General features: G+C 49.6%; 1 protein-coding gene across 3 annotated transcripts in view; it reads right to left on the bottom strand.

The window, feature by feature from the left end:
- Positions 1-2,228: 2,228 nt before the first annotated feature.
- The window catches only part of Clic6 (chloride intracellular channel 6), a 40,225-nt gene continuing 14,579 nt past the window's right edge, over positions 2,229-27,874 (bottom strand). The window contains exons 1-6 of one of the 3 annotated variants that reach the window (XM_050164842.1): positions 25,434-25,500; positions 14,123-14,232; positions 13,332-13,457; positions 12,379-12,485; positions 11,471-11,652; positions 2,231-3,905 (exon numbers count right to left, since the gene is read on the bottom strand). In XM_050164842.1, the coding sequence (XP_050020799.1) occupies positions 3,744-3,905; positions 11,471-11,652; positions 12,379-12,485; positions 13,332-13,457; positions 14,123-14,178 (633 nt within the window). In that variant the 5' untranslated portion in view covers positions 14,179-14,232; positions 25,434-25,500 and the 3' untranslated portion in view covers positions 2,231-3,743. Of the gene's footprint in view, positions 3,906-11,470; positions 11,653-12,378; positions 12,486-13,331; positions 13,458-14,122; positions 14,233-25,433; positions 25,501-27,874 lie in introns of those variants that run through there. The other 2 variants (XM_050164841.1, XM_050164843.1) reach the window with 2 other exon arrangements.

Raw genomic sequence — 27,874 nt, 5'->3', positions numbered from 1 at the left:
CTTGGACCACGACCAACTCACCTGTAATAGTTTCGGCCAGATAATGGCGGCTTTGGACTCTCCTGACTATGCAGCCTTATTCAGAACATCAGCTGTCAAAACTCAAGCTGAACCCTCGACAGTGACCACAGTGACATTGCCCAAGCCAGGCTACAGCAGCACTGGTGGCCTCCTAAGGACACAGAGGACAAAGGAAGACAGACTGGACCTGCGAGTCCCAGATAAGCCTGTCCCGGTAGCCAGGGATCACAACTATCTATCCAGCACAATAAAAAGACCACGCGCAGACCATGGTAACAGATGAATCAGAAAGGTAACTGACTTCAGAGGAAAAGCTGAACTCCTGTCATTCTGTAAGTTTATCACTTAATTTGTCCATTTGTAGAATCGTGGAGTACACATCCTTAGAACGAAGCATTTTTTATCCCGTTTACTGTAAAAGCGAAGGAGGGCTGGGGTACCCTACTATTTTTAAGGCAGTTATTCTAAGACTAACTCTGAACCACTGAAAGTGAGGACCAGGGGGTGACTGGGGCTCTGCTGGGAATGAGCCTTCAGTCACAGTGGCACAAGCCGAAGGGAGCCCTGAGCTCCGCTCGCTCCGGGAGTTGGGGGAGGCTGTGCACGTGTATGTGCATGCAAATGTGCATGGGTATGTGTGAGGGTGTTAAGTACACACGTGCATGTGTTTATGATGGGATGGTGAACATACTATATATGTGTGTGTGAGTGCACATGTATGCAGTAGGTCTACATGTATGGAGTGGAGGCCTTGCCGGCTGACTGCTCCCCCATCTCCATTTTCACGTGTGTGGGTGCACTGTGTGCAGTGGTCTATGTGTAGGGAGCGGAGGCCTTGCCGGCTGACTGCTCTTCCATCTCCATTGGCTGGGAGGATCTAGAAAGGGTAACCATGTGGGGCTTTTCCCCAAAGTGTTGTTGAGGGTCTGTAGTCAGAGGAAAGTTGACTTTAATAAAAATATTAAAATTGTTTTCTAATCCTCAGCTCTCAACAAATAAAAGTGAGAATAGAGCTGTATCATCCCAAAAGCTATAGACAATCAGTCTGCGTAATTTCACACTGAGGGTGGGGCTGGGGCCTGGGGTGGGGCTGGGTGGGGCTGAGTGGGGCTAGGGTAGGGCTGAGGTGGGGCTAGGGTAGGGCTGGGGTGGGGCTAGGCTAGGGCTGGGGTGGGGCTAGGCTAGGGCTGGGGGGGGCTGAGGTGGGGCTAGGCTAGGGCTGGGGTGGGGCTAGGGTAGGGCTGGGGTAGGGCTCAGGTGGGGCTAGGGTAGGGCTGGGGTAGGGCTCAGGTGGGGCTAGGGTAGGGCTGGGGCAGAGGTGGAGGTGGAACTGGGGTGGGACTGGGGGTGAAATGGGAAGGTATAGGGTAGGACTGAGGGTGGGACTCAGGGGTAAGGGGTGGGGCTGGGATCGGGGCTTGGGTGGGCCTGGGGTGGAGCTGGAGGCGGGGCTGAGGACAGAGCTGGGGTGGAGTTCAAGGCAGAGCAGTTTGGTAGTAAGGCTGCAACAAGGACCAGAACTGGGATGACTGCCCCAAGGAGTCACCTTCCTATAACAACTGGTATAAATGGAATGACCTACAGACGTCTGTTTCAGTCACCTGGACGAAGAGGTCACATGTATCCGCTCAGGCCTCTTTGAGGAGCCATGTCTGTGGCTCACAGCTCACACATGGAGCTGTCACCCAAACACCAGCAAGCTCTCTTTCAGATTTGATCTCACCTTTTTGAAAGATTCTGACAGCCTTCATTTTATCCTTTAAATACAAATGGGAAAGTTGGGGGTGGGGGGGAGACAGAGAGAAAGGGGGGCAGTTTCATTTGAAAGTTTTTACTGGAACTTAGAAATGGTTCAGCAGTTAAAGGGCTTGCTGCACTGGGGTTCAGCTCCCTAGAGTACAGGTCAATGTCAGGTAGACATGGTGGCACACCTTGTAATTCCACCCTCAGAAGTGGAGATGGATCCCTAAAGCAAGCTGTTCTAGTAAGATAGACTATACAGAGCTTCGGGTTAGACTGAGAGAGCCTGTGTCAAAAGAATAAGGTGGGAAGATTCTTGACATTGTCTTCAGGCCTCCCATGCATTCACTGTGCGTGCATGAACACCCACATACATGCAAACACAAAGACACACATGTAGGCACATCACCCACACACACATGAAAAGAACGTGTAAAAAAATAAAGAAAAACAATAATGTTGATTGAAAATGTTTAATTTGTAAGGCACACAGTTGGTGATCATCCTAATATCTAACAGAACAAAATGAACAGGACTAACACCCTAACTTCTACCCATTTAACCAAGTATGAATGCCACTTTGTAAGAGCAGGATCTAGAAACTGACTCCTAAAGAGGCACGAAATAATGTGGGCAGCGGTGACAAGGGGTAGACACGACTCCTTCCTGTGACAAAGACAACCGACTGCTGGGCGGACTATGTATGAGGACTCCAGCGCCCACCGTACTTCTCAGCCAAGGCTACAAGAGACGCTTCCTGTAGGGCCTGTGACTGTGGAGGGACAAACTTGAGAAGTCTTGCAGAGTATCCAAGCGACCTCACATCCCTGCCTGGGCTGGAGCCAAGCAGCCTGCCCGCGGGCCTTGCTATGAGGTAAGGTGGCTACGGGGATGACGGAGGGAACGCCACAGTGGACGAAACACTTCTCCGCTCCTCGTTAAAGGACCGTTTTCCAAAAGTGCTCAAGAGTTGGACTTTCTGGGTTTTATTCTGGAATTTAGTTTTCCTACGTGGCTTCAGAATGAGACAGAAAGTAGTCGTGGATGAGCTAGCCTCAACCACATCCTCCTCACTGAAGAACTGCCATGAGCAAAAATCGTAGGCTCACATGGCATCAGACAGGAAGATTCCCCAAGCTGCCGCTGACTGGAAGACACAGTCCCTCTGGAGAAGAGAGAAGAGAAGGAACCAGGAAGGAAGATATAACATGGGGCACGGGGGGGGGGCTCTTCCCCACACCTCTCCTGGACTCAGAGGCCACAGAATCTTCAGGGAAAGAGAGGACACCTGGTCCCATCATCCTAGTTCTGGCTGTCCCTTGGCTCTCAGGTGGACCTATAGTCCTTGTGTCGCTCGGCAGGGACAATTTCTTTGTTTTAAATCTCCTGTGATGGCCACTGAGGCACCAAGAGGTCCCCTCATCAACCTCCTACAAATGCCGCACCACGAATGAATGAAATTATATGATATGCATGCATATGTGTGTGCGTGCACACACACAGGCATACATGAAAGACTAAAAATTCTAGAAATATTCACCAATCTGTTATCAGAAGTTATATAGCATAAGTTTTAGGTGATTTTTACTTTCTTTTTCATATCCTTTAACACCCTCTAAAGTATTATAAATATAAAACACCCTCTCATTTTAAGCAAATATGTAAGAGAAAACCAAGCTATCTATGTGATTATCAAAACTATGAAGGAAAGACTAACTTTTTTAAAACGGAGGAGGCAGAAGTCAATGCCACTGTGCTTTGAACCAGAGCACAAAACAGATCGCCCTAAACTTGGATTACAAGAAAACTGAATCTCAAAGGCATAAATTAGCATAGCTGAGACAGAGGAATGAGCAGACAAATGGCAAGGCCGGGCAGCCTGCAGTGGCATTTTGCAAAAGCCTTTTCTGGGAAGAGGCAGAGAAGGTTCTCCAGGAAGCCTCGCTCACTCATCTGAGAAAAAGACAGGAAGCAACCCAACATCATTTCATCCTTCTGGCTGCATCTGAATACGCGTGCTCAATCTCCTGGTCAGCTGGACACGTGTTAGTGAACTCATCCCGGGCGTAGGCGTTGTTTAAGTACCTCCAAATGCCAGTCATTTCGGAAGGAAACTCAAAATCTCTGTACTTCTTGGCCACAATCTGAAAATCGAGAGGAAATAATGAGGAAAGGGGAAAGGCAACTCCCTAGGTCAGGTCAGACAATCCACCCCTTGAAGGTGCATAGCCTGGAGCCTGGCGGCATTCTGTGACCATTTAGGCTGCCCGTGGTGGCACTTACACATTGCTAGGGCACCTGGGAACAGGCAAGGTGACAGAGGTACAGGACTCAAATGCAATCACTCTGTGACAGAATCTAGACTCAGGAGACAAACCTCTGATCGTGTCTGTGAGGGACTTTCTAGACTGAGTCAATTGAGGTAGAAAGATCCACCCAAACTGTAAAAGACAAGATTCCATGGCAGGGGGCCTGGGTTGAATTATAAGGCATAGGGAGCTGAGTGCCAGCGCCCACCACACTCTGTGCCCAAACTGCAGATTCAGTGTGGCCAGCAGCCTCACCCTTCCCACCTCCATGCCCTCCCTGCCGGGATGGCATCACCCCCATCACACTATAAACCAAAATAAACCTTCCTCCTTTAAGCTTCTTTTGCCAGGGATTTTGTCAAAGTAAAATAATGATAATGATGATGATGATGATAATAATAATAATAACAACAACTAATCTAAGATCCTGGAGTCCTGCTCACCAAGATAACAGAAATGACCCTTGGGATCCACCACGTGTGTGTGTGTGTGTGTGTGTGTGTGTGTCACAGGCCAGTGGCTTTCTTGCTGTGCCTGCGGCAAGGCCTTGGTAGGGTATCCGCTACTGTATCACGTGGGGCCTGAAGGCGTGTGACAGATCTTCATCTTGGGCCACATCAGGATCCTCCTAGCTGCTTGCTGTCACCTCCAGCAATCCCTAACATCTGTGTACGGTATTTCTGCAGAAGGCTGTCACTCTGCCCTAAACAGATTGCTCGACCATGAGCCTACCAAGTGCAAAGGACTTATGCATGAACACAATAGCATGACCTCATCACCCTGGAGACGGTGAAAGCAAAAAGAATAATCAGTGGGTGGATGTTCTAAGAAATCAACAGTGTGAGATGCTTTCCTGGTCAGGAGAGGGCCAGATGGGGGCAACGTTGAGGACAATGTCCAGCGGTGAGGGAGGGATGGGTGTGACTTCGCTAGTGTCCTGCACCTGAGAACCTGAGAACAGTAAGCCATTCCATCATAGTCGCAGAAGCCAGGAATCTAAAGTCAAGATGTCACCGGGGCTATGCTTCCACTGAAGGTTCCGAGTTAGAATCTCACTCGGGTCCATTTAGTTCCTTTGCAGCTCTTGTCTGTGGAAGGACAGCTAAGCCTTTGCATGCCATCCTGTGGTGTTTGGGTGTCCTGTCTTAAATCCCAGTTAGCAAGGACAGTATCAAGTCATATTGGAGTCAAGTCCAGCCTTCTCTACTGTACCTTCAACTTAACTCATTGTAACTGCAAAGACCCACATGTCACATGAGCCCCATCCTGGGGTAGTAGTGATTAGGACTGGGACATACGTGCTTGGGGAGGGAGAAACACAGTTCCATCTGCCACAGAGATCCAGAGCTACAATGGCCATTTCTACTGCATCACCTCCCTCTCCACTGTCCCTGGGATGCTGGGATGAACCTCACTCAGCACAATTCAGATCTTAATATTCACTTATCAGACTGTGAAGCCAACAGCCATTGGTGCAGTGTGGCAGCAAATTAGGATCAAGGAACCTCTAGAACGCCTCTGGCATGGTGTGGCATTCTTCACCTGCATGCAGACTTAAGGATGCTCATTTTCTGTGGTTGACACCTGCTTCGCTTCTGACCTTGCTGAAAAGTCTTACCCAAGAGTCTCAGGCAAGGTAAGCAACTGCTCCACCACTGAGCCTGGATCTTTTTGTTTGGAGACAGGGCCTTATTAACTCATCCAGGCAGGCCTCGGCATCACTCTGTAACCCAACAGGGTTGAGCTGGTCATTTGCTCCCAGCAGGCTCACAGGCAGCTTGTAGGACAGGCCAACACCATCAGGCCCAGATATTTTAATATTATAATATCGAGAATATTTGCTGAATGCCTGCCTGTCACACATGGACTATTGCTTTTATCATTTCTCTTTCTGTGTGTACATCTCCATGTGACTGTGGACCTACATATGACGGCATGCAAGTTTTAAAATTTAACTACATTTTAAATTTATTTTAGATTTCCTTTTTGAAATTATATGTATGTATATATGTATGTGTGTATGTATGTATGTATGCATGCATGCATGCATGCATCTATGTGGAGACTGTGCATGTGAGTCCAGATACCTGTGACAGACATAAGAGAGTGTTGGATCCCATGGACCTAGAGTTACAGGCAGCTGTGAGCTGCCTAACGTGGGTGCTAAACTCAGGCCCTCTGGAAGATCAGTCAGTGTGCCTGTCCTCTGATCCATCCCTCCTGCCCCACCTTATTGTATTAAAGACATATTTCTTATGTATGTATGCACACATATGTGCAGATGCCTCTGGATGCCAGAAAAGGGTATTCCAGCCCCTGCCGCTGGAGTCACAGGTGGTTGCCAGGTGCGGGAACCACACTCAAGGCCTCTGCCAGGAGCACAAGGGCCTTAACTGCTGAGCCATCACCCCAATCCCCCTTCCTTTACCTCATTTTTGAGACAAGATCTCTTGTTGAGCCTGGAACTTGAAGATGTGACTAACTGTCTAGCCAGTGACCCCATGATCCTCTTGCCTCTACTTTCCCACGCTGGGATTAAAAGCAGACACCGCGATGCCTGGCGTTGTCTTGTTTTACGTGTGTTTTAGGGGATCAAACTCAGGTCCTCGCGTTTGAACTGCAAGCTTTGTACCGACTGAGCCACCTCCCGCCCACATGCCCTGCGATACTCTGCTTCCTGTGTGTGCGTGTTCGTTCACACACGCATTTTCTTTCAGCAGCTCCGAGGCCGTGGGTAATTCTGTCTGGGTCCCCTAATAGTACTATCAAGTTTGGCTCCTGGTGTTGACAAAGGAGGGGTGTCTGCCTCTCCACTTCTTTCCGGTTCTTCTCCTTTACCCCTCCTCCACCTGTGCCTGGGACAACATCCAGCTTTCCCACATCCTGACTTTGCTCTGCCCCTGAAGTTGCTGTTTGGTTTCTGTGCTAGCGTCAGCTTGGGTTCGCCACTGAAAGGGCTACAACTCCAAATGAAGAGACTCATGGGAAGAATTTGTCCCATCCTATTGAATTTCCAGCTGCCAACTCTTTTTATAAATTTATTTTATTTTTGATTAAAATATGATTACCCCTCTCTCTCTCTAAGCCTTTGAGGCCTGTGTTCACCAAACAAATAAGAACAGGGAAACCAAGGAGGCGAAGGCAAAGCCTTGTGTGTTGGGTCTGTGTTGTTGTTAGGTCTCTCCAAGCCTGAGTCTCTCTGTCTCACTCTTCTGTGATAGTCCACGAGCCACCCAGTGTCCTCTGAGAATATCTGTGCTCTAAGTTGGGGCAAGACGGCTTCCCTCTTTCTTAAGAGCCTTCTCCAACACACACCTTATCTGTCTTGGATTCTTATTCTCATGACCATCTGAGTGTTTCATCATAGAGCAATTTCACTGCTCAGGAGTGCTTATTTTGCTAAGGCCAGTGTCTGGGTGGATAATAGCTGGGATATAAAACTCTTTCATAATCTACCAGACAGCCTCCCTTTCCTCTCCAGAGGCAATGCCATTGTGAATCTCTTCCCCGCTGTAGATGCTTCTACTGTTTATCTGTGTCATCACTGCTATTATCGAGTGTGATCGTCTGGCTGCCTGCTGTGCTTTGAGTGCAATCCTTAAAGGGTCACATGTTGGAACTTGGGTCTCAGTGGAACAATATGTGATGGAACCTTCAAGAAGCAGGACTTTAGAGGACACCATTGGGAAAACGCCTTCAGGCAAGACTGAAGTAGTTCTCAAAGGACTCTGGTTAATTCTGTGGGGAAGTCTACTCTACATGAGCAAGTCTGGATGCTTCCTCTCTCACATATGGTCACTTCCTGTCTCAGTATATGGTCACTTCCTGTCTCAGTATATGGTCACTTCCTATCTCAGTATATGGTCACTTCCTGTCTCACATATGCTCACTTCCTCTCTCACCATATGGTCACCTCCTCTGTCTCACCATATGGTCACTTCCTGTCTCAGGCATGATCACTTCCTGTCTCAGCTGTGGCCATCTCCCACACACACTTATACTGGGAAGCCATCAGGTGCCCACCAGCACTGACCCATGCTCTTGAACTTCGAACTCTGTGAGGCAGCAGGCTTTTCTGCATGTCCCTGTGGCAAATGCTCTGCCACAGCACTGGAAAAGGGACAGGGATGGTGCAGGTCTCAACGGTGTCCTTTCTCCTACAGAAGCTAGTCAAGTGCCAAACGTGTCTCTGGCTGATGGTTCTGGGAATGTCTTTCCTAAACATGGCATGATCTCGAAAGCAACGTTAGGGTTGAGGAGACCGAACCACACAGCGAGACCCTGTCCCTTCTCCTCTCCTCTCCTCTCCCTCCCTTTCCTCCCCTCTTCCTCCCTCCCTCCCCTTTTCCTCCCTCTCCCTCCCTCTCCTCTTCTTTTTCCCCCTCTTTCTCTCTCCTCCCTTGTCTCCATCTCCCACTCTGAACATAAACATCTGGGACCTGTCCATTTGATTTGAGGTGATTTTTTTTCAGGCCCAGCCTCATCATTTTCTCCACTTCCATCATCTCTAGCTCTACAGTGGCCCCGCGCAGAGTCTGTCTCGTTTCTGGTCATGATTTTCTGAGGCAGACACACTGGAGCTACCATTTGCTTAGAGAGTATGTGGGAGAATAAGAGAGTGAGAGCAAGCTCAGTATTCACGCTTGGGAACTGCTGACCTTATCCTGCCTCAGGGACATGTTACAGCTAGAGTTAGGGCTGAAGGTGGGGGTTAGCATCAGAGTTAAAGTTCATGTTAGAATAAGGGCGCTCTTTTCTTTTCTGTTCGGCAGCCACAAAACATGCCAGTCCTTTCTCTCCTTCTGTCCCATGTTCCTCCAGGATGCCCCAGTCGGGGAGGAGCTGGGCACAGGCTGAAAGGACATCATCTCTGCGGAATCCTTCAGGGCTGTCTCTTTAGAGATTTAACCCAGAAGCGTTCTCTATACTCTTCCCTCACTGCCGCGCATGCCCACCCTGTGGGCAAAGATCTCTGATGGTTCAGGACCAGAGTATTTACCTCTAAAGAACTCTGGATGGGTGTTGGTGGCACACACCTTTAATCCCAGCAGCACTCAGGAGGCAGAGGCAGGTGGATCTCTGTGAGTTTAAGGCCAGCCTGGTCTACAGGACAGCCAGGGAAACACAGAGAAACTCTGTCTCAAAGAAAAAAAAAACAATGATAAACTCAAATTTGAAGATCAAGGACAATTTTCTTGGGGTGTAAAGGAAAAAATGCACATAAAAGAGCCCTGTCTCTAAACTTTCTTTTCATTTGTGGTTGACCTGTCATTCTTCTACCGTAGTCTTGTGGAAGATCAACCAGTTCTATTTTTAATATCATTTTCCGTGGGTTTCAGGAAGGGAAATAAATTATAAATCTCTCCACTCTCGCGTTTTACCATAATTCCCTTGGTCTGACTCTCATTTCCTTCAGAAGTACTCTGTCCTGGAAGATCATTAAATAGCCGAGCATCGTAAGTGCTAAATGGCTTTGAAGGCTTTGTCCCTCAGTCCCGTGTTAGGAGCATGACTGCCCTAGGCCCCCACCCCCACTCCCAACCCTGCAGCTCATCCTTCTACAGCTTACATATGTGTGCGTCCAAATGCGAGTGCTGAAGAGGCCAGGGGAAGGTGTTGGATGCCCTGGAGCTGGAGTTACAGGTGGCTGTCTATAAATGAGTGCTGGGAACCAAACTCTGGTCCTCGGCAAGAGCAGCAAGTGCTTCTAACCAAGGCATCTCCATCTCTCCATCCCCTCTTTTATATGAATAAGTCACATTGCAATTAGTGCTGTGTGGCTCTGATATTTCTCATGTTCTTTACTGTTGTTTGGATATTCAACATTTTTATAATGAAAGCTTGGTCCCCAACGGGTGGTAATAGTGTTACCAATTGGTTAATTATAGCGGATTAGGTAATAGGAAGTAGAGCCTAGGTCACTGATCTTGTGCTCTCCAGGTCCCTCCCTCATCTTAGGCTCTCTGGTCTTCCCTCTTGTGCCCTCTGGTACTCCCTCTTGCACCCTCTGGTGCTCCCCCTTGAGCCCCTGGCCTCCACAGAGTGAGCTACTTCCCTGCACTGCATTGTTCACCAGGGGCCTGACGTCAAGAGAGCCAGCTGGTCACAACAGTCCCTCTGAGATCACAGGCCTAAAGAAACCGCTCTGCTCTTACATCAGTTTTCTCAAGCATTTTGTCAGAACAACGATAATTCCTTCTTCACCCTGCACTTACCTGTGATGCTATATCATTCCCAGCAAATGAATGACATAAAAAAAATATATAGTGGCATACTCATTGGAAAATGACTTCCCGGTTTAGGTTTTGGAGAGTTGAGAAGCTTTTGTTAGACTTTGGATGGTGGGACCTTAATGAGGCTATTAACAAAGACATTCACTTAAAGGATTGCTAATGTCCATCTCAAGTAGACCTCCCTGAAGCCCAACATGGAAGAGAGGAGGAAAAGCCAAGGCTGGGAGAGAGTGCAGAGAGACGGTGCTCAGGAAGAGAAAGGCGAGGTTATGACGTGGCGTGGCCACGACTGACATGCAGCCACTGTGGAACTGGACAGGCGATTTCTGCAGCCAGTCACACACAAACTTGGAACATGGTTGACTTGTATTCCCTGTGTCCCCTGTGCCCTCCTGCTCCTGCTCCGGCTCTGGACCTAGCGAAAATTTCATAATAATCAAGATCTCCCAGTGCAAGGCACAGGCATCTTCTTTGGACACCTGAGGCTCACACACCTAGCAGTAAGGGCCATGGTGATAACCACTGACACCTGTACGTGACAGAGAGGGGATGAGAGAGAAGCGACTCAGAAGTCTGGGAATCCCCACGGTTGCCAATACAAGTTCTGATTTACGAGGTCAGTTGACCAATCAAAACAGAAATGAAAAAAAATTTAAAATTTAAAAAAAAAACTCAAACAATTCTAGTTGTGTATGACCATTGACTTTTCTACCTACCGAAGAAGACAGGGTACCCACTACAGAAGAGGCCAAGTCAAGCAGCTATTGGCTGCTCCTAGCAGTGGAAGGCTGATATTAGTAACTGGCAGGACACCCCCCAGAACAAGGCTTATCCCTGCAGTTGTCAATAACATATCATCCCCAAACTTCATATGGTAAAAGGCAAGAAGGCCCTGCGTGTCCTTGAGCTGTTTCCTCTTCCTTATGCCTAGAACATCAGCGAGGACGTGGGTCAGGGGCACCTTCACAGGTCTGCCATGAGAACACCTGGAGTTCATGGCCCTGTGTGTCTAAGCACTGCAGCTCAGCCGCCTTGAACCGAAACGGCTCCTTTTCAGCTCACATCTGTGTTCCGGGCCTGTTTTGGTGTCTGGCCCCAGCAAGTCAGAACAAAGGCCCACAAAGCCCCCTTCATGCGCTCAGCCAGGTGTCAGGAGGACAGACAAACCTTAATGATGTGGAGCTTGGGTAGGAGGTTACAGTCGGCCAGTGTGAGCTCGTCCCCATCCAGAAACTTCCTTCGGGAAACGGTGACATCCTCTGTGCTGTCGGCGTCTATTTCATCCGGCAGCGGGCTGTTCAAGTAGTTGTCCAGCTTCTGTAGGGCCCGTAGCAGGTTCTTTTCATAAACTGAAATGCAATGGCGGGAGATGCCTGAGACGGATGGGCCATGCAAGCGGCTGCATGTGTACAGTCTGCCTTAGAAGGAGACAGCTGGGTGCACTTTCTGAGCAGCAAGAAGACCAGAAGGACACAGGTGCAACAGAACTCTGTTTCCCTGCTCGGTCTTCCATCTCTACACCTGCGCTGCTTCTAGGACTCGTCTGTGTTTTTTAAAAAGATATTTTAATTTCATTTTTGTATTTATTCGTATCTCTGTTTGTACCATGTGTACAGGTGCTCTCAGAGGCCAGAAGAGGGTTTTTGGTGCCCTGAATCTAGAGTTATAGGTCATTGTGAGCCACCTAGTATAGGGGCTAGGAGCTAAGCTCCCGTCTTCCACAAGAGCAGTGTGTGCTCTTAACTGCTGAGCCATCCCTCTGAACCAAACTCGGCTACTCCTCTAAATATTTATGAGATGCCTATGTCGGGGTAGTGAGTGACAGAGGCACAATTGCCACACTGCAGGTAGAAACAGCCAGACATTGAAATGTTTCCCCCTAATAGCGTTATATTTTGGATTCCCAACCATTAGAAACAGTCTCTCCTAAGTTACATGCAGAGTTAAAGGTAGGGGCATTTCCTTATTTCCAGACTTCCGTCTGTACTCTCTGTGAAATGAGCCAGATGCCTAGGGTCTCCCAGCAGCCCTGTGGAAGACCGTGTGGAAACAGAACCCAGAACCGGAATACTTACTCTCGTTTGCATCCTTCTTGGTGTTTTTAATAAATGCTGAGAATTTGGCAAAAACATCATTTCCTGCTGAGTTGGATTCAGGATGTTGGGTTCCCAGCTTAGGGTACCTTGAAGAGTTGGAGGGTCACAGACAGACAAAGGCTGGTTAAAAGAATGCAGTGGAGGAAAACATCTTTCTCTGGGCAGATATTAAAATGACAAGCTTTCCTGGACTGGTTTAGTAAACAATGAATCTCAAAGTTGAGTAAAAGAACATGATTTGGGAGAACTATGTTGTATCAAGCTCTGGCAAGACAAATTCTAGGACACAGGGGTCAACCAGCTGTTCCTGACCTAATTCCCTCCCTGTTCTAGGAAAGGTGTTTGACTGCAAGGATTCTTGTGTAGCAGACACAGGTACAGTTATCCCACACAGCAATAACACCTCCTCCCTGACTGCTGCCGTACTGTCCTGACTGCCAAGCCAGGGACACAAAAAGGGAAGCTGTGATGGCTGATTCTAAGTGTCAGCTTGCCACAATCTACAATCACCTGCGAGAACAGCCTCAGCTGAGGGACCATCTAGATCAGATTGGCCTGTGGGTTTGACTTGGCTGTTAATTGATACAAAAAGATCCAGTCCACTGTGGGAGGCACCATTCCCTAGGTAAGGAGGACCTGAACTAGGTAGGGCAGGACTCTCTCTGCTCTTGGTTCTGAATGCGATGTGGCTTGCTTACATCCTACCCTGCAAACACGGATGGCAACTTGGAGCTCTGAGAAAAATAGGCCTTCTCTTCCCCTAAGTTGTTTTTGTCAGGGTGTTTCCTTCACAGCAACAGGAATGAAACCAGACAAGAAGCAGAGTCCATCTCAACTCGAGGTAGCTAATCTGGCCGCTCCCTCTGGCGTCTGGGCATGACCATGGAGAAAAGCACCTACAAAGTTGTGAGTATCAGTTCTAGGAGGCCTACCTTGGGGGAACTAACTTCTCCTCTAAGAACTCCTCAATCTTATTCACGTCGGTCTTGACTTCACCATCAAAAGTCATGAAAGGAGGGTTCGTCCCGGGAGCCAGGTTCTGAAGGTCTGCAGGCTTCCTAGGTAGGAGAGAAGAGCGGTCTACATGGATGGTCTGGAGCATTCGGAGTCATGGCCAAGGCGTAGTCATGCCCTCACCATTTAAGAGACACAGCCCAGAGGAAAGAAGAGGAATGGGGGGAAATGTATAGTTCAATAAAAACAATAAAAAAGAAACACAACCGTTGAGAATTTCAGAGTGGTCCCTGAATTAATAAGGTGGCTTCCTGGACATCAGAGCCTAGACGGAATTAACAATTGATGGGTGGGCTCACCCCGCTGGACCCCCTTTCTGGCTGCAGAGGGGGGAAAGTTAGCTCTCCAGTTCTGTCAACCAGGAACAGTGCACAGGCAGGCTCCTGGGAGTCACACAGCCTCTGGGCAACAGGGAAAGCAAGCTCTCCCTGACCCCCAGCCCCTACTCCTTCCTGCAGTCCGAGTTCTATGTAAACCCTACCACTTGGCTAGCACTCAGTCTTCATTGCAGGCTATGGATAAACCTGCCATTATATGCCAATGGTTCCTAGCAGCATACATGTGCATGTGCATGTGTGTGTGTATATGCATGAGTACGTGAGTATGTGTGTGTGTGTGTGTGTGTATGTGCTTGTATGCATGAAAGGGTATGTTGCTGCACACAGGGAATTAGGACCAACTATTTCAACAACGCAGAAGCCCATCTCACCTTTTCAAATCCACTGTCGTCACATTGAATATCACACCCTTTAGCCAGAGGATCATGAAGAGGCGCTGAGAAAACGGGCAGTTTCCAATGCTCTCGCCATCATAACCAGCCTGAGAGTGGGAAAAAAAAAAAAAAGAGATCTTTATTTGACGCAGCCTCACAATGAAAGGTGTCAGCAGTCACAGAGGACACAAGTTATTATGGATTTTCGTCAATGGTCATGTTACCATACATAGCCTTCTGAGGCCATTTAACTCAGGGTCTATGAGAGGTTAGAAACGGGTGTGGTACAGGGGGATGTGCGCACACATGTATACATACAAACACATACACACACTAAATGGAAACAAAATGGGGATTGGGGCTAGAGAGATGGCTCAGTGGTTAAGAGCACTCGGTACTCTTACAGAGGACCTGGGTTCAGTTCCCAGCACTCACATGGCAGCTCACAACCATCTGTAACTCCAGTTTCAGGTGATCAGACTCCCTCTACTGGCCCTCATGGGCACTGCATGTACATAGTGCATATACATGCAGACAGGTACACACATAAAATAAAAATAAATAAATCTTATTTTAAAAAATTGTCCAAAAAAATCTGGGACCTAGTAGAAGGTAACAAAGTCATGAAGGACTTTGCTCTGGGAATGTATTCAGACTGGTCTCTAGGAGTGATTCTCATGAGAGTAAGATGTTATTTAAAAAGACAAAAAAAGATCGATACCAGGCCATATCAGCTTCTTGTGTTTGACTTATTTGCTTGTTTTGAGGCATAACCTCATGTCACTCAGGCTGGTCTCAGATTCATCCACAGCTAAAGAGGACCTTGAATTCTTGCTCCTGCAACCTCTGCCCTCCAGGGCTAGGATTATAGGCACGCACCACCGCACCCACCCTTGACTTCCTGTCTTACTACGCAATCACTTCTGTACCCCTGCCCACTGTCAGACTCTCACGAAAGCTGGGCAGAAGCCAACGTCGCGCTTGTGAGTCTCTGGCACTGCGAGGCGAATCTTTATGCTGTCTCCGAGCTCAGGTGTTTGGGTTTAGCAACAGAAGCTAGATTAACGTGCCTCGCTAGAGTTCACGACCATGCACTTACTCTTTAACGACAAGAACATGACCACATTCCATGCGTGCTGTCTATGACTGCCAACTATAGTGTCCTAACAAGACTGAGAAGGAAGGACTGCCGTGCAGAGGGAAGGCATGGGCAGAAAGTCAGTAGCTTGTTTGTACCGTGAAGAAAAGAAAGAAAAAATGGCTCAAAAACAAAAACAAACAAACAAACAAACAAAAAAAACAAGAAAAGGCCAAGAGTACTCTAAGGCGAGTCACCTGGAGGGGCTATCAATGGCAAAACAGGGAGCAGACAAGCTGGGCGTGGTGGCACACACCTTTAATCCCAGCACTCTGGAGGCAGAGACAGGCGGAGCTGAGTTCGAGGCCAGCCTGGTCTACAAAGAGAGTTCCAGTACATCCAGGACTACACAGAGAAACCCTGTCTCGAAAAAAATAAATAGTGAGCTAACACCCACGAATGGATATTCCTACTGGAAGAGAAACAATATCAGTTCAGCTTCTGAAAGTTCCAGCCACTCAAGCTGCCTCGGACTGCTGCATCTGAGTCCCCTACGCTCCATGTCTGGGTTCTCTACCTGCCCGTCCCCCAGCCCAGGCCTCCCTTCCTGCAACCGACATTGGTTTTCTGCCTAGAAGGCAAGGATCTGGAAACTCCCCCGGTAGAGTGACATCTTTTTGATGACCCAGTGGCTGACAAGGGCGACAGCCCTCCAGTGTTCTTTACAATCCCCTGTCATGTGACCCTGGAAGACTGCACTACCTCAGCCCCCTGAGGACACACCTGCAGGGACCCCACCCCCCTGAGGACACACCTGCAGGGACCCCACCACCCTGAGGACACACCTGCAGGGACCCCACCCCCCTGAGGACACACCTGCAGGGACCCCACCACCTGTCACCCTCTCTCCCTCTCGCTCTGTTCTGAAGCCCACGGATGAGCTGCAGAGACTCCCCAGCCCTGGTGCCTGGAAGACTGCCCTCCACTCTTACCTGCTGCAGGTTTGGGCACAGTTAGACCAGCAGAGGAGGACAAGGGAGAGGAGAGCAAGCGCAGGGATGCACAGTCTGACCAGCCCTGACTTGCTCGCCCACTTTTAAGCCTCCTATTTTTATAATAGCTCCACTGAGCACAATAACATCTGGAGGTTCCATGGAGTGAGGTGATGGTTCTCCTCGTCTCTTGCCCCTCGGGCCTGGTCACAGCTCACTGTAAACGGGGCAAAGCCCGGCTGAGTCCTTGACCCCTGTTCTGTAGTGTGTCTGAAGTTCACGTGACAATGTGTCCCATCTGTGAAGCCTCGCTGCCCCTTGCCATCTCCCACGGCAACACCCGGAGAACTGGGTTACACAGGCGGCCTGCCCTGCTGTCTTTCTGGTGCTCCCAGCTCACACCCGTGTTTGCCCTCGGAACGGTCCTTGTCATTTCCTCAACCCCAGCCACTGCTGCCTCTGGTGGAAATAGGGGTCCAGGAACAGGACATTTCTAAGAGTATAACTGCTTTTATCATTCAACTCCTTAAGAACTTTGGGGTTAATGATCATAGAGATAGTTCAGTTGCTAAATGCTGGCTATGCATGCATGAGTTTAATCCCCAGAACCCATGTAAAAGGAAACCAGAGTGGCCCACGCTCCAAGGCAATGGAGACAGAGAGATATACCCAGGGCTCATTGCAAGCTCCAGGGACAACGAGAGCTCCTGCTTGGAAATACCAAGGTGAACAGCAACCGAAATGGACACCAACAGTTTCCATGGGTGTTCACACATGTGCGTACCTACACATGCATGTACACACACACACACACACACACACACACACACAAAAACCTCTTAAACCCCCTCATGCTTAGCAGGCTCCGTCTCAGATTTGCAGCTGCTGAAACACCCAGTCTGAAGGCGAGCGAGTGGTCCTGGCAGCCACAAAGCTCATGGTGTAAAGAAGTGCTTAACTCCCCATGCTCCCTCCCTGTGGCCTTGACACTGAGTTATCCCAACCCAGAAGAACCCATAAACCGAAGGCTGCCAGGCATCTTAGCTAGCTGCCCCAACTGCCAATAAAACAGCATTTACATACCCAGCATTGCCTCATCTTAAATTGCTCTAAAACTTTCTTTCTAGCTCAGTCTGCTGCAAATGAGGGGGTTACGGGAACATGGTGGGAGGGACAGGGACGCCTTGCTTAATTTTATTACTTTAATGCGCTTCGGCGCTAGGAGGTGCCAGCAAAAATGAAGGCGAAGATGCGCCATCTCCGTGGTCCATTATTGGGCAATAATGGGAGTGGATCGCCTCGCTTGTATCATTAACCCGACAAGATGATGGGATAAATACATATATATTCGAGTGAATAACTGACACTGTCCCATAATTGGGAGGCTCTATCACACAGAGTTTTATTTCCCAATGTTGGTAATTCTCTCTGGCTAATTGCACTCTGGGCTGAAATTTCTCCGCAGGGTTCTCAGCCTGCAGGGGACGTTTTTGTAGGTCCACATTTCTGATTAAATCAAATTAAGCAGCTTGAGAAATTGGAGTGGGCTTTTTTTTTTTTCGTTTTCAGCAAAGACTCAGACACTGTGAAAAGCCAGAGCAGCCTCATGTTTGCCTTTTGGGGGGCATTTTGGGGGCATCTTAGATGGCAGGTCTCGGAGTGGATCAGGCACACCTCTGGCCTGTTCTCAGAAGCTGCCTTTGCGAATGGTGTCTGTTCTGGCTTTGGGGTGCCTACTCAAGGGACTCCAAGGTGTGGGCCGGCGCTAGCCAGCAATGCAGCAGGAACAGATCCTCTCTGTCCCAGAACCTCCAAACACCAGAGCCCGCCCCACCAATCCATCACTCTCTCTTCGCCCAGAACTTGTGGAAAGAATTACTTGCTACCGCTAAGCTTTTCTCTTTTAAGCGAACGACCTCTGACACCCTAGAAGAGAGGATCTCAGCCTTCCTAACGCTGCGACCCTGAACCACAGCTCCTCATGGTGTGCTGACGCCAACCATAAACTGTTTCGTTGCGACTTCATAACTGTGATTTTGCTATTGTTATGAATCGTGTCGCAATGTGCAGGACATCTGATATGCAAACCCCACAGGTTGCGAGCCACTGCCCTGGAAGCCACACTGCCACTTTCCACCGTGGTGACAGCAGCTGCTGCTTTCAGAGGACCTACTGGACTTCGCGACGCTGGTCTCACGGGTGACAACCCTCAAGCAATCTTGGTGGCTCCCAGCACAGTGCCCTCTCCCTGCTTCACACGCGGAAGATCATATACCCCCAGTTTATGCTCTCAACTATTTGGTTCTACCTCCTTTCTAGACATTTCTACGCGAGTCTAAATGTCAAGCAAGTCCTTTAATATAAGCACAATTTTTCTACTCCTACGAAATACAGTGAAAAAACAATTTGGGGTATTGAGGAGAGATGAGGAAACAATGAGGTGACGTCTCCATTGCTCTTTTTCTGACGCCCGGATGCAGCATGAGGAGAGAGGAGACCTATGCACACGGGGTGCGCCAAGTCTCCTGGTGCTTACACAGGTTAGTGAGGGCTCGGAGTGAGGTGGGGGGGTCGCAGAGGAGTTATAGCTCCTCTGCAGGGTTCTGAAGAGCGACAGTAAGAAGCAATGGCTGTCGTACCCAGTGTACAAGGGGGACTTTAGGCTAAATAGAGACAGTGGCTGCTCAGAACAGGTACAATCAGAGGTAAGCTTCATTTGGGAGATCAGAGCCATCTCAGAAGGTACTGAGGGAGAAAACCAGCTAGAACCGGCTGCCGTTGTTGTGTTTGTGCTGCTGTCGTGGAATCCCAAAAGTTGGGTGATGAATAATGTCAAAAAAAATCATTTCTCATAGACCTGGAGGCTGAGCAGTACAGTGTTGAGGGCCCAAACCCAGCTGAGGGCCTCTTACTACACCAAATCACGGGAGATAGCATGATTCCTGCTGAGGGCATTCTTACTACGTGGGGGACAGCATCACCCCAGCTCAGGGCCTTCTGATTACATCAGAATATGGGGGACAGCATCACCCCAGCTCAGGGCCTTCTGACTACATCAGAACATGGAGGACAGCATCACTCATGAGGTCAAAAGAGACGGAGCACACGAGCACGGATCCTATCTGAATCCCACTGTCTCTACTCCGCAGAACATTAAAAGCAAGATGGTTCCATCCTGGGTGGGGACCCTTCAGAACACATGGGGACTGTCCCGCTGGGCCTTTCAGGGAGGGCTGAGGCCTCTCTAAGCCTCGGTGAGCACCTGGAGCCCAGGAACCCTCCTGTCCCTGGCGCCAGCCGTCCTCACATGTGTTAGCAGTTGCCAGCGAAGAGGAGCCCTCAATAGTGACTGGCCAAGACTAGCTGCAGTGACTTTATTGGCCCAGTGCACCCTGGGAGCACCCCAGGGGAGCACCCTGCTCCTGCTGTGTCAATAGTTATGAATTTCTGGGCCTGTGTAAAACCCACACATGTTCACTGCAAAGAAATGAAACACACTGAGTCATGTGCCACAGGAAAGAGACCGGGAGGTGGAAGAGGAAGGCGGCCAGAGACCTGAGTGCCGGTCAAAAGCGTCTTCCCAGTCAACTCAGCCCCAGGCTCCTTGTGCAAAGGTGAGGGCCTATGCTGCAGTGTTGGAATCTGAGACATCTTGATTGTCCTACGGAAAAAAATGACAATACTCAACCTGATCCTAATTTCCTTATTTCTAGTTCTCCTCTCTCTCTCTCTCTCTCTCTCTCTCTCTCTCTCTCTCTCTCTCTCTCTCTCTCTCTCTCTCTCTCTCTCTCTCTCTCTCTCTCTCTCTCTCTCTCTCTCTCTCTCTCTCTCTCTCTCTCTCTCTCTCTCTCTCTCTCTCTCTGTCAGGAGTTGACACTGGATGTCCTCCTCAGTGGCTTTCCCACACTAGTATCTTGGGACAGACAAGGTCTCTCACTGAGCCCCTGGGATCTGTCTGTCCCCATCCCACAGTGCTGAAGCTCCAGATGGTACCCGGGTTTTTACATGGGTGCTGGGTTCCGAACTCAAGCCCTCGTGGTTGCAGAGCAAGCATTTACCCGCTGAGCCATCTGTCTCCCTAGCCTGACATTTCCATGTCTACACAACGCCAAGTTTCTCTGAAACATGATCAAAAGGAACAGGAGGAGGTAATGGAGCAGGGGAAGCAAAAGACGTTAGCCCGACTGCTGGACAACTGAGCAGGCACAGCCAACCGTTGAAAGGTGTTAGCCCGACTGCTGAACAACTGCGCAGCCGCAGTCAACCTGTTTGTTCTCCTAGAGCCTCATTTCGGCCTCTTAAAAACAAAGATTTGGTCTGGGCTCACGGGTCAGGATGTAAAGAGTTTGCTTTGGAAGCACAAAGACCGGAGTTTGATCCTCTAGACCCCACATATTCTAAAAGCAAGGCATGATGGCACATGCTTGTAATCCCAGGACTGCGAAGAGCAGACAAAAAGGTTCCTGGGACTCCCTGGCAGGCCAGACCGCCTGCTTGGAAAGCTCCAGACCAATGAGAGATCCTGAACAAACAAGGTGGGCAGCACCTGCGGTTCCAGCTGAGGTAGCTCTGGCTTCCACATGTGTGCGTACACGCGTTCACATGTGCTCACCTCATGTGTGTGTGTGTGTGTGTGTGTGTGTGTGTGTGTGTGTGTGTGCGCGTGCGTGCAGGAGGCAGGGATAAAATCACTGATATGTTAAGCATCTCGCGGGCCCAGTAAAGGGAGCTATTATTGTCATTATCAGCGGCAGCATCGCTGCTCTCCCAAACCTGGGCCCAGAACAGACAATTATGGAATTTAGGGTACTTTGTAACAAGCCTCAATTAGCGGGATTTTCATGCCAGCCCACGTCCTCCTTAGGGAAACGGATTTTTCTCTCTCTCTCAACAAGTCACCCACCCCAGACCTGCTCTAAAGGAAAATTCAAATGTCCTCAGTAGAAAAAAAATAAATAAATCCTCAGTCAGGAAGCAGAGAGGTGGGGCTCCAGGCTGGTACTCGAGTCAGAGAGCCACGCTGACCTTCTGATACAGGGTCCAGTGAGGACACGTGCAGAGCTGTGCACACCTGGACCATAGCCGGGCCGACAAGCCCGAGGGGAGATGTGACACCATGCTCAGCAGAGGTTTGTCCATGTCCTGACTTGGGTTAGTACCAGGGCAACCCTAGCAGAGGTCAGCTCACCCAGTTTGCCCAGGAGCACCCTGAGTTTATCACTAGTCTCTCAGCCCCTAAGTTCCAGGCAAGGCGGAACAGCTCTTTGCCCTACCACCTGGACAGGTGCTTGTTTTTGAGGAGGGGAAGGTGTTACTGAAGTCCTCCTAGGTCACCCAGAAGCCGGCCTCCACAGGCCCCCACGAACATCCACACGGAAGGACACACCAGATTCCACAGCCGACCATGCTGAGGAGGTGGCCCAGACCCCAGCGAGGACCCATCAGTTCCCACGGAGGACACAGGAAGGAGGCAGGACCTTGACAAACAGCCCAGAAAACAGCCCAGGCGTGCATAGAGCTAACCCACAGCCAGCTCTCCAGGCATCCCCACCCCGCTCTGGGCCTGTCCTCTGTTTAGCTGGACAGAGGAGGCAAGGCATCAGGCAGCCAACACCTTCAGCACTACACCTCAGAGCAGTACAGAAACACCTGGTCAAAAGACATGGCACAAGCGAGCTTGGAACAAGGCCCTACTTGCTCTCAAAACCCAGAGTCTCTCTCAACAAAGACCTCCATTTCTCTTCGATCCTTGAGGGGCTCCCTGAATTAAAACCAGAATCTGTGTCCGGGCTGAGCAGGAAAAGCTTGCAGGAGTCCCCTGCACGGTTGGCAAGAGGTGAGAAACAGGCAGTGCCGGTGGGTGTCTCCTCTGAGGAAGCCAGGGCTCAAATCACCTGTATCAGCCACAGCTTAGCTTAGGCTACACTCCCACCTCCATTCCGGAGATGTATAGCTAGATCGTCTCCTCAAAACAACACACCCATGGCCCTGAGAAGCCCACACCCACCTCTTCTTTTACAGATGGGATTAGAACTAAACAGTCACACTATGAAATATCAAAAGGGAACATGATGGCAATGACCTTGACCATAAGAGGGACTTAGACATATGCAGCATTTATTCTGTCCCATTCACTGCTTGGAATATATTACTTATATCACTACAATCGATTCTTGTAGTGACCCAAACCACCACAAGGACTTTGGTGGATAGATGTACTTTTACTATCCCCATTTACAGGCAAGAAAGTTACAGATACAGAAAGATACAGAAAGAGGAACCTGCCCAGGGCCACATGCAACAGGATTTGTGTTGAAGCACCTAGCCAGTTCATCTCATGCTAGGCAACGGGGAAGATTCCCGCCCCTTCCTCTGCCTTCATCAGAGCCCTTCCAGAGATGCCTGCACTTTCTGGATCTCCTTTTTCATCCCTGTTTTACAAGGGCTGCAGGTGACTCGTAAGAAGCACAGCGACAAGAAGAGGATACATATCGAGGATACATATCGGAAGCAGATGAGTACGGGGGAAAACTGGTTGGAGAGGGAGATGACACGGCCCGTGTGCTGAAACAGTGGGAGAGAGATGGAGGGCCCCTTGGGGCTCGTAAATGATGTATCTCTTATGTATCCTTTGCCCTCACCAGGAGACTTTCACAAGCGGGAAGAGGGCAATGAGGGTGACTCTGTTACCCTACCCCCACACTCCGGAGCACAAGGAGACCTGCTTGATTAACATGGGCTTCACCCTCTGGGTGTGGGAACTGACCCTGCAGGGCCGGCATCACAAGAAAGGAAAATGCTGTGAGCTGGTGTGAGCCCTGGCCTTCTCTCCTCTCTGTTGGCAACAAGGCAGGCAGAGCAGAGTCTCCTAAGGATGCCTGTGGAGTCTGCTCCGTCCCAGGCTACCACGGCCCTGTGCTGCAGGCTTCATGTCACCAGCCAAGAAGCTTGGATCTCATTTAAAAAAAAAAAAAGGCAGGTAAAACCATTGCCCACAGTAGCCATAGAGAATTTTCAGTAGAAGCAGAAGGAGCCACTCCTTAACACAGACCTTTCAGAGTGCCCTTCCCATTTTATAGCCGAGAAAGCATCCCTTGCCATCCTCAGTTCCAGATGTTTGGGAAATACTCCCCAACTGGCTTTGACCCCTGTTCTCTCTACGATTGATTGACAATGACAGAAACGAGGGGGAACAAACTCATAGACAATTTACTAGTAAAATTAGACGGGGAGGGGGTGCCCATTTAAAGACGCCCGCGTCCTGATACAGCACCTCTGGATACATTGTCTCACTATGTGTGGATGCCACCCGCATGGGGAATTTTGAGCCACAGGTGTGATCCTGGAGGATTAAGATGGTCCAGTCTAATCATGTGGGTTCCTGAAAGCGCAGCCTTCCCCTAGCTGCTGTGAGGAAGGTTTCCACCAGGGAAGGCCAGTCAGAGATGAAATTATTACCTCTAAGGTGTTGAAGGAGGGGGTCAGGAGGCCAGGAGAGCAGGTGGCCTCCAGCAGCAGGAGAAGAAACAATGTAGCCAGTCCCCTAGCCTAAGAAGAAACCAGCCCTTCTGATGGCAGCCAGAAGCCTTCATGCTCGGACCAGCAAAGCTATAAGATAACAAACCAGGCCTGCTCACACTTTCTAGTCTCTGGGACTCTGTGACAAGGGGACCAGAAAGCGTCGACTGCTGGACTTCCAATCAGAAATCCAAACCTTTGCCTGAGACAGTTTGACAGGTGAGCCACAAGTAAGTCAGAAAGAGGGACAACCTATGACACGGTGGGTGCTTAGCCTGTTTCTGGAAACGTCCTTCATGGAGCCACTCCAGGGATTTGTGTAGCAGCCACAGGCGCCAAGGAGGGTCAGCAAGCTTCCTTTATCCCAAACTGAGAGGCCGGCTCTTCTGTATGAACTCCAGAACTCCTACGGCTGTTTTGCTGTAAACACAGGAGGCCTGCAAGCTCCTCCGCATCTTCCCTAAAAGCAGATGAAGTTTTCCTAGCTGGGTTCACAGTCTGCGCACTGAGACAGAGCCACAGGGACAGCTTCGGGAGGGCATTGGTGCCCCCTAGTGGTGAGAATATATATTTTCACGCGTATCTCAGGAGATAGTCCGGACTGAAAACATTTAACCCGTTTAGGCAGCTAAATCACCCAGACGTCCCCAGAACTTGGGGGAATGTCCTTCTACATATGGTTTCAGGGTTAAACAAAAAAAAATTATGGCTGGGGAGACAGATCAGTCAGTAAAGTGTTTGCTTTGTGAGCATGGAGACCTGAGTTCAGGTCCCCAGCACCCACATGACAATCGGGGACTCTATTCACACATATAAACCCCAGTGCTGGGGCAGAAGTGAGAGGGTCCTTGGGGCTCGATGGCCAGTCAAGTCAAGTGAGCACGTACACTTCTCAGAACATAAGGTGGAAAGCCATGAGGGACACCGCTGATAACTGCCTCCAGCTCCCACCCGGCACCATGGGCGAAGTCACACACCCTCACGTGGCACTATGGGCAAAGGCACACACCATACATGACACCCAGGACAAGGACACACGCCACACATGGAACCATGGGCAAGGACACACACCACACATGGAACCGTGGGCAAGGACACACGCCACACATGGCACCCAGGACAAGGACACACGCCACACATGGCACCCAGGACAAGGACACACGCCACACATGGAACCATGGGCAAGGACACACACCATACATGACACCCAGGACAAGGACACACGCCACACATGGCACCGTGAGCAAGGACACACGGCACACATGGAACCATGGGCAAGGACACACACCACACATGGCACCACAGGCAAGCGTACACACCACACACATGCACGTGTCTAGACCACAGACACATAGGGAAAATGAGACTAAGAAATAAATCCAGAAAGTCTAGGAAAACTAGAACAAAATGTCTCCCTACCCAACCCTTCCATATTGTGCTGAGAGCCTCACAGGAGGACATCGTCTTTCTGTCCTCCACACTGCTGACTCCCCATCCCAAACACACTGCTGACACCCCATCCCAAACACATCTGGGCCCTTACAGCATGCAATTAAAAACACATGCTGACTTTGAGACCAGCAGGTGTGTTAGGAGAATACCAATTCCTGATTTGCTCATCATTTTTCAGCTTTCGTCGTAAACTGGAGAGTGGAGACAGGGCGGGGCGGAGCCAAGTGAGCAGCACAGAGGGACGCGCCATTTGCCGGGTAGGGCGTACCCTGTGACGGAAACCGGAGTGTCTCCAAATGCAGCCTTCTCGATGTGTTCAGAATTCCCTTCCTCATTCACAAGTCCTTCAGACAGGAAGAGCTTCCGGCCACGGCGGTGGGGTGGGGCGGGGGTACCTGCTTGCGCGCGCGCGCGCTCTCTCTCTCTCTCTCTCTCTGTTTTCCTATGTGATGTTTCAAGTACTATGGAGATGAAAGCCCCCGGGCTTCTTGTTAACAGAGGGGCAAAGGTCCCGAGGCCTTAGAGGAACTCTGGTTGTTTTCAGTGGCCAATGTATGAAGTCTTAGCCTCTGGTAGCTGGTGTTTCTACAGTAACTTCCGTTTCTCAGTAAATCAGAAGTCTCTGAAGGGCTCTGAAGGGAAGTGACAAGGGACAGGTATTGGGCTGTGTGGGTTTAGGAATGATTTCTTTTCAGCCTGAAAAGACGTTAGAAACCAATGCTCTGTGGTTAACAGTTTGTGTAGGAGGCAATGATCACCTACATGATAAAATCTGTGAGATTCAGAAGAATTTACCTAAAACATGTTCCCATGGTTTGCAAGCCTGAATCTTAGCGAACTATGGAGAAAGACAGACGATGTTCCAGAATGGCCATTTTCCACAGGGACAACTGACAGAAGGGTCTAGTGTCCCTGTGAGAGGACGGTCTTGGGGAGCTTCTGCATACACACAGCAAACAAGTCCATGTGGGGGACCCCTTCCACACCTTCCCACAGGTGGGAGCGGGAAAACCCGGTGATTCCGTTCTCTAGAGACACACAGGGCAGTTTCTGTCCAAACTGTACAGCGGCATTTTGAGACCGTGTAGTAATGACTGCAGCTGGCCACCGACACTGAAGGACAACGGCAAAACAATCTCATCAGCACGGCCCAGCAGCATGGAGGTCTTTTGCTCATTCACTCCTGGGGTTCAAGTACTTAATGGGGCGCATGAACGGCGTAGTCCTTGACTAGTTTTCCTTCGTTCTCACGAGCAGAACCAGAGCCATGTCAAGTCAGTTGGGTAATTAGTTTATCCTGAAGTTGTCTTATTTAATGAGGAACTTTGACAAGGATAAAAACAAAACAAAAACCTAAAAATAAATGAGCCGCTCAAACAAAATGAGAGAGATGGCAGCAGGGTGCACGGTGGGACCCCAGCCTGGTGACATCAGAGGGAAAGGAGGCTCTGTCGTCAAGTCTATCTACAGCTTCATGTTTCAGACACCCAGGCTGTGTCAGCCTCCTCGAGTCTGCAGACACGCAGAGACTTTAAAACAAGCCTGTTTGACTAAACCACAATGCCTGGTTTCACCAGCTCAGGGAGCAAACCAGGCTGTGGTTCTGCTGGTGAGAAGGGGCAGAGGTTAACCAGCCATGAGTGAGGTCATGTCATGTAGAACGTACCAGAAGGTGATGGCAAGCTTTCAAAGCAGAAAATTAGTTGTGACGTTTACAAAAGAAGTGTGGTACCTAGAAATGGGGCCGGGAAAATCAGCAAATGTTGTTAGAACTCTGTCCCGAAGGAGTACTCTTCCACTCTGAGCAGTCAGATGTCACTCGACAACTTGTACTAGTTACATCTCTACGTTCAAGGTCTCTGGTTTAGGATGATGAATATACAAAACTTCAAAGTTCTTTGTCAGGGAACACAGCACCGCTCTGTAGGCGTTGACAGTTCAATGGAGCATTTCAGGATACTTCAGACAATACCGAATTATTTGGAAGCTTTAGCCTCCCCCATTTCCAACTTTGGCCTGGCTTGACCAACACAAGGAGAAGGGCTCTGGCCCAAGGCCCAGTGGGATCAGCTGCTTGCTCAACAAGGAGAAACACAACCAGCTGGCCAAGGCCAACACACGGCCCGGGCTAGAAGGAAGTCTTTCCAGTGTCGCCTGCTTTCTTTGGCAGACCCTCCGTCCCCACCCTCATCCTTGGGAACAGAGGAGGAGAGGGACTGACCCTGTCTCTGGGTTCCCCAACCTGGGATCAGCTCGACACGGTTGCCTGAAACCCAAACCCAGACAAGGAACACACTACGCGCAGACTCACCTTTTCAAAGCGGGGTAGAAAGCTAGGCATCCAGAGATTCATGCCCCTAACTCATTGCGCACTACACAGTGATTGTAGCTGCCCCGCGTCAGGCAGAGCTACCTTTACTTCCACATACAAATAGACTCACTGACACCATGCAAGGAGAGAGCTGCCATTTTGCCAGACCATCTGTTTCATGTCCTGGCTACAACCTAGGTGAGCCCACTTACCAAAAATCCCCATTATTTCTATATTTTCCATTTTAAAAAGCCTCGGGAAACTGGAATTTAGAGAAAGTGGGAAAATCTGGCTTCATGCACAGAACAACTTGCAAATATTTTGGGATACAGACTAGCAAATGACCACAGAGGGGAGACATGGAGTCCATCCCGAGAGGGAAATGTGACGTGGTGGCA

This window comes from Alexandromys fortis, unplaced genomic scaffold, assembly GCF_014885135.2.
Source record: "Alexandromys fortis isolate MF-2015 unplaced genomic scaffold, M_Fortis_MF-2015_v1.1 scaffold_162, whole genome shotgun sequence".
NCBI classification, from domain to species: domain Eukaryota; kingdom Metazoa; phylum Chordata; class Mammalia; order Rodentia; family Cricetidae; genus Alexandromys; species Alexandromys fortis.
This window is presented reverse-complemented; position numbering and strand designations above follow the sequence as displayed.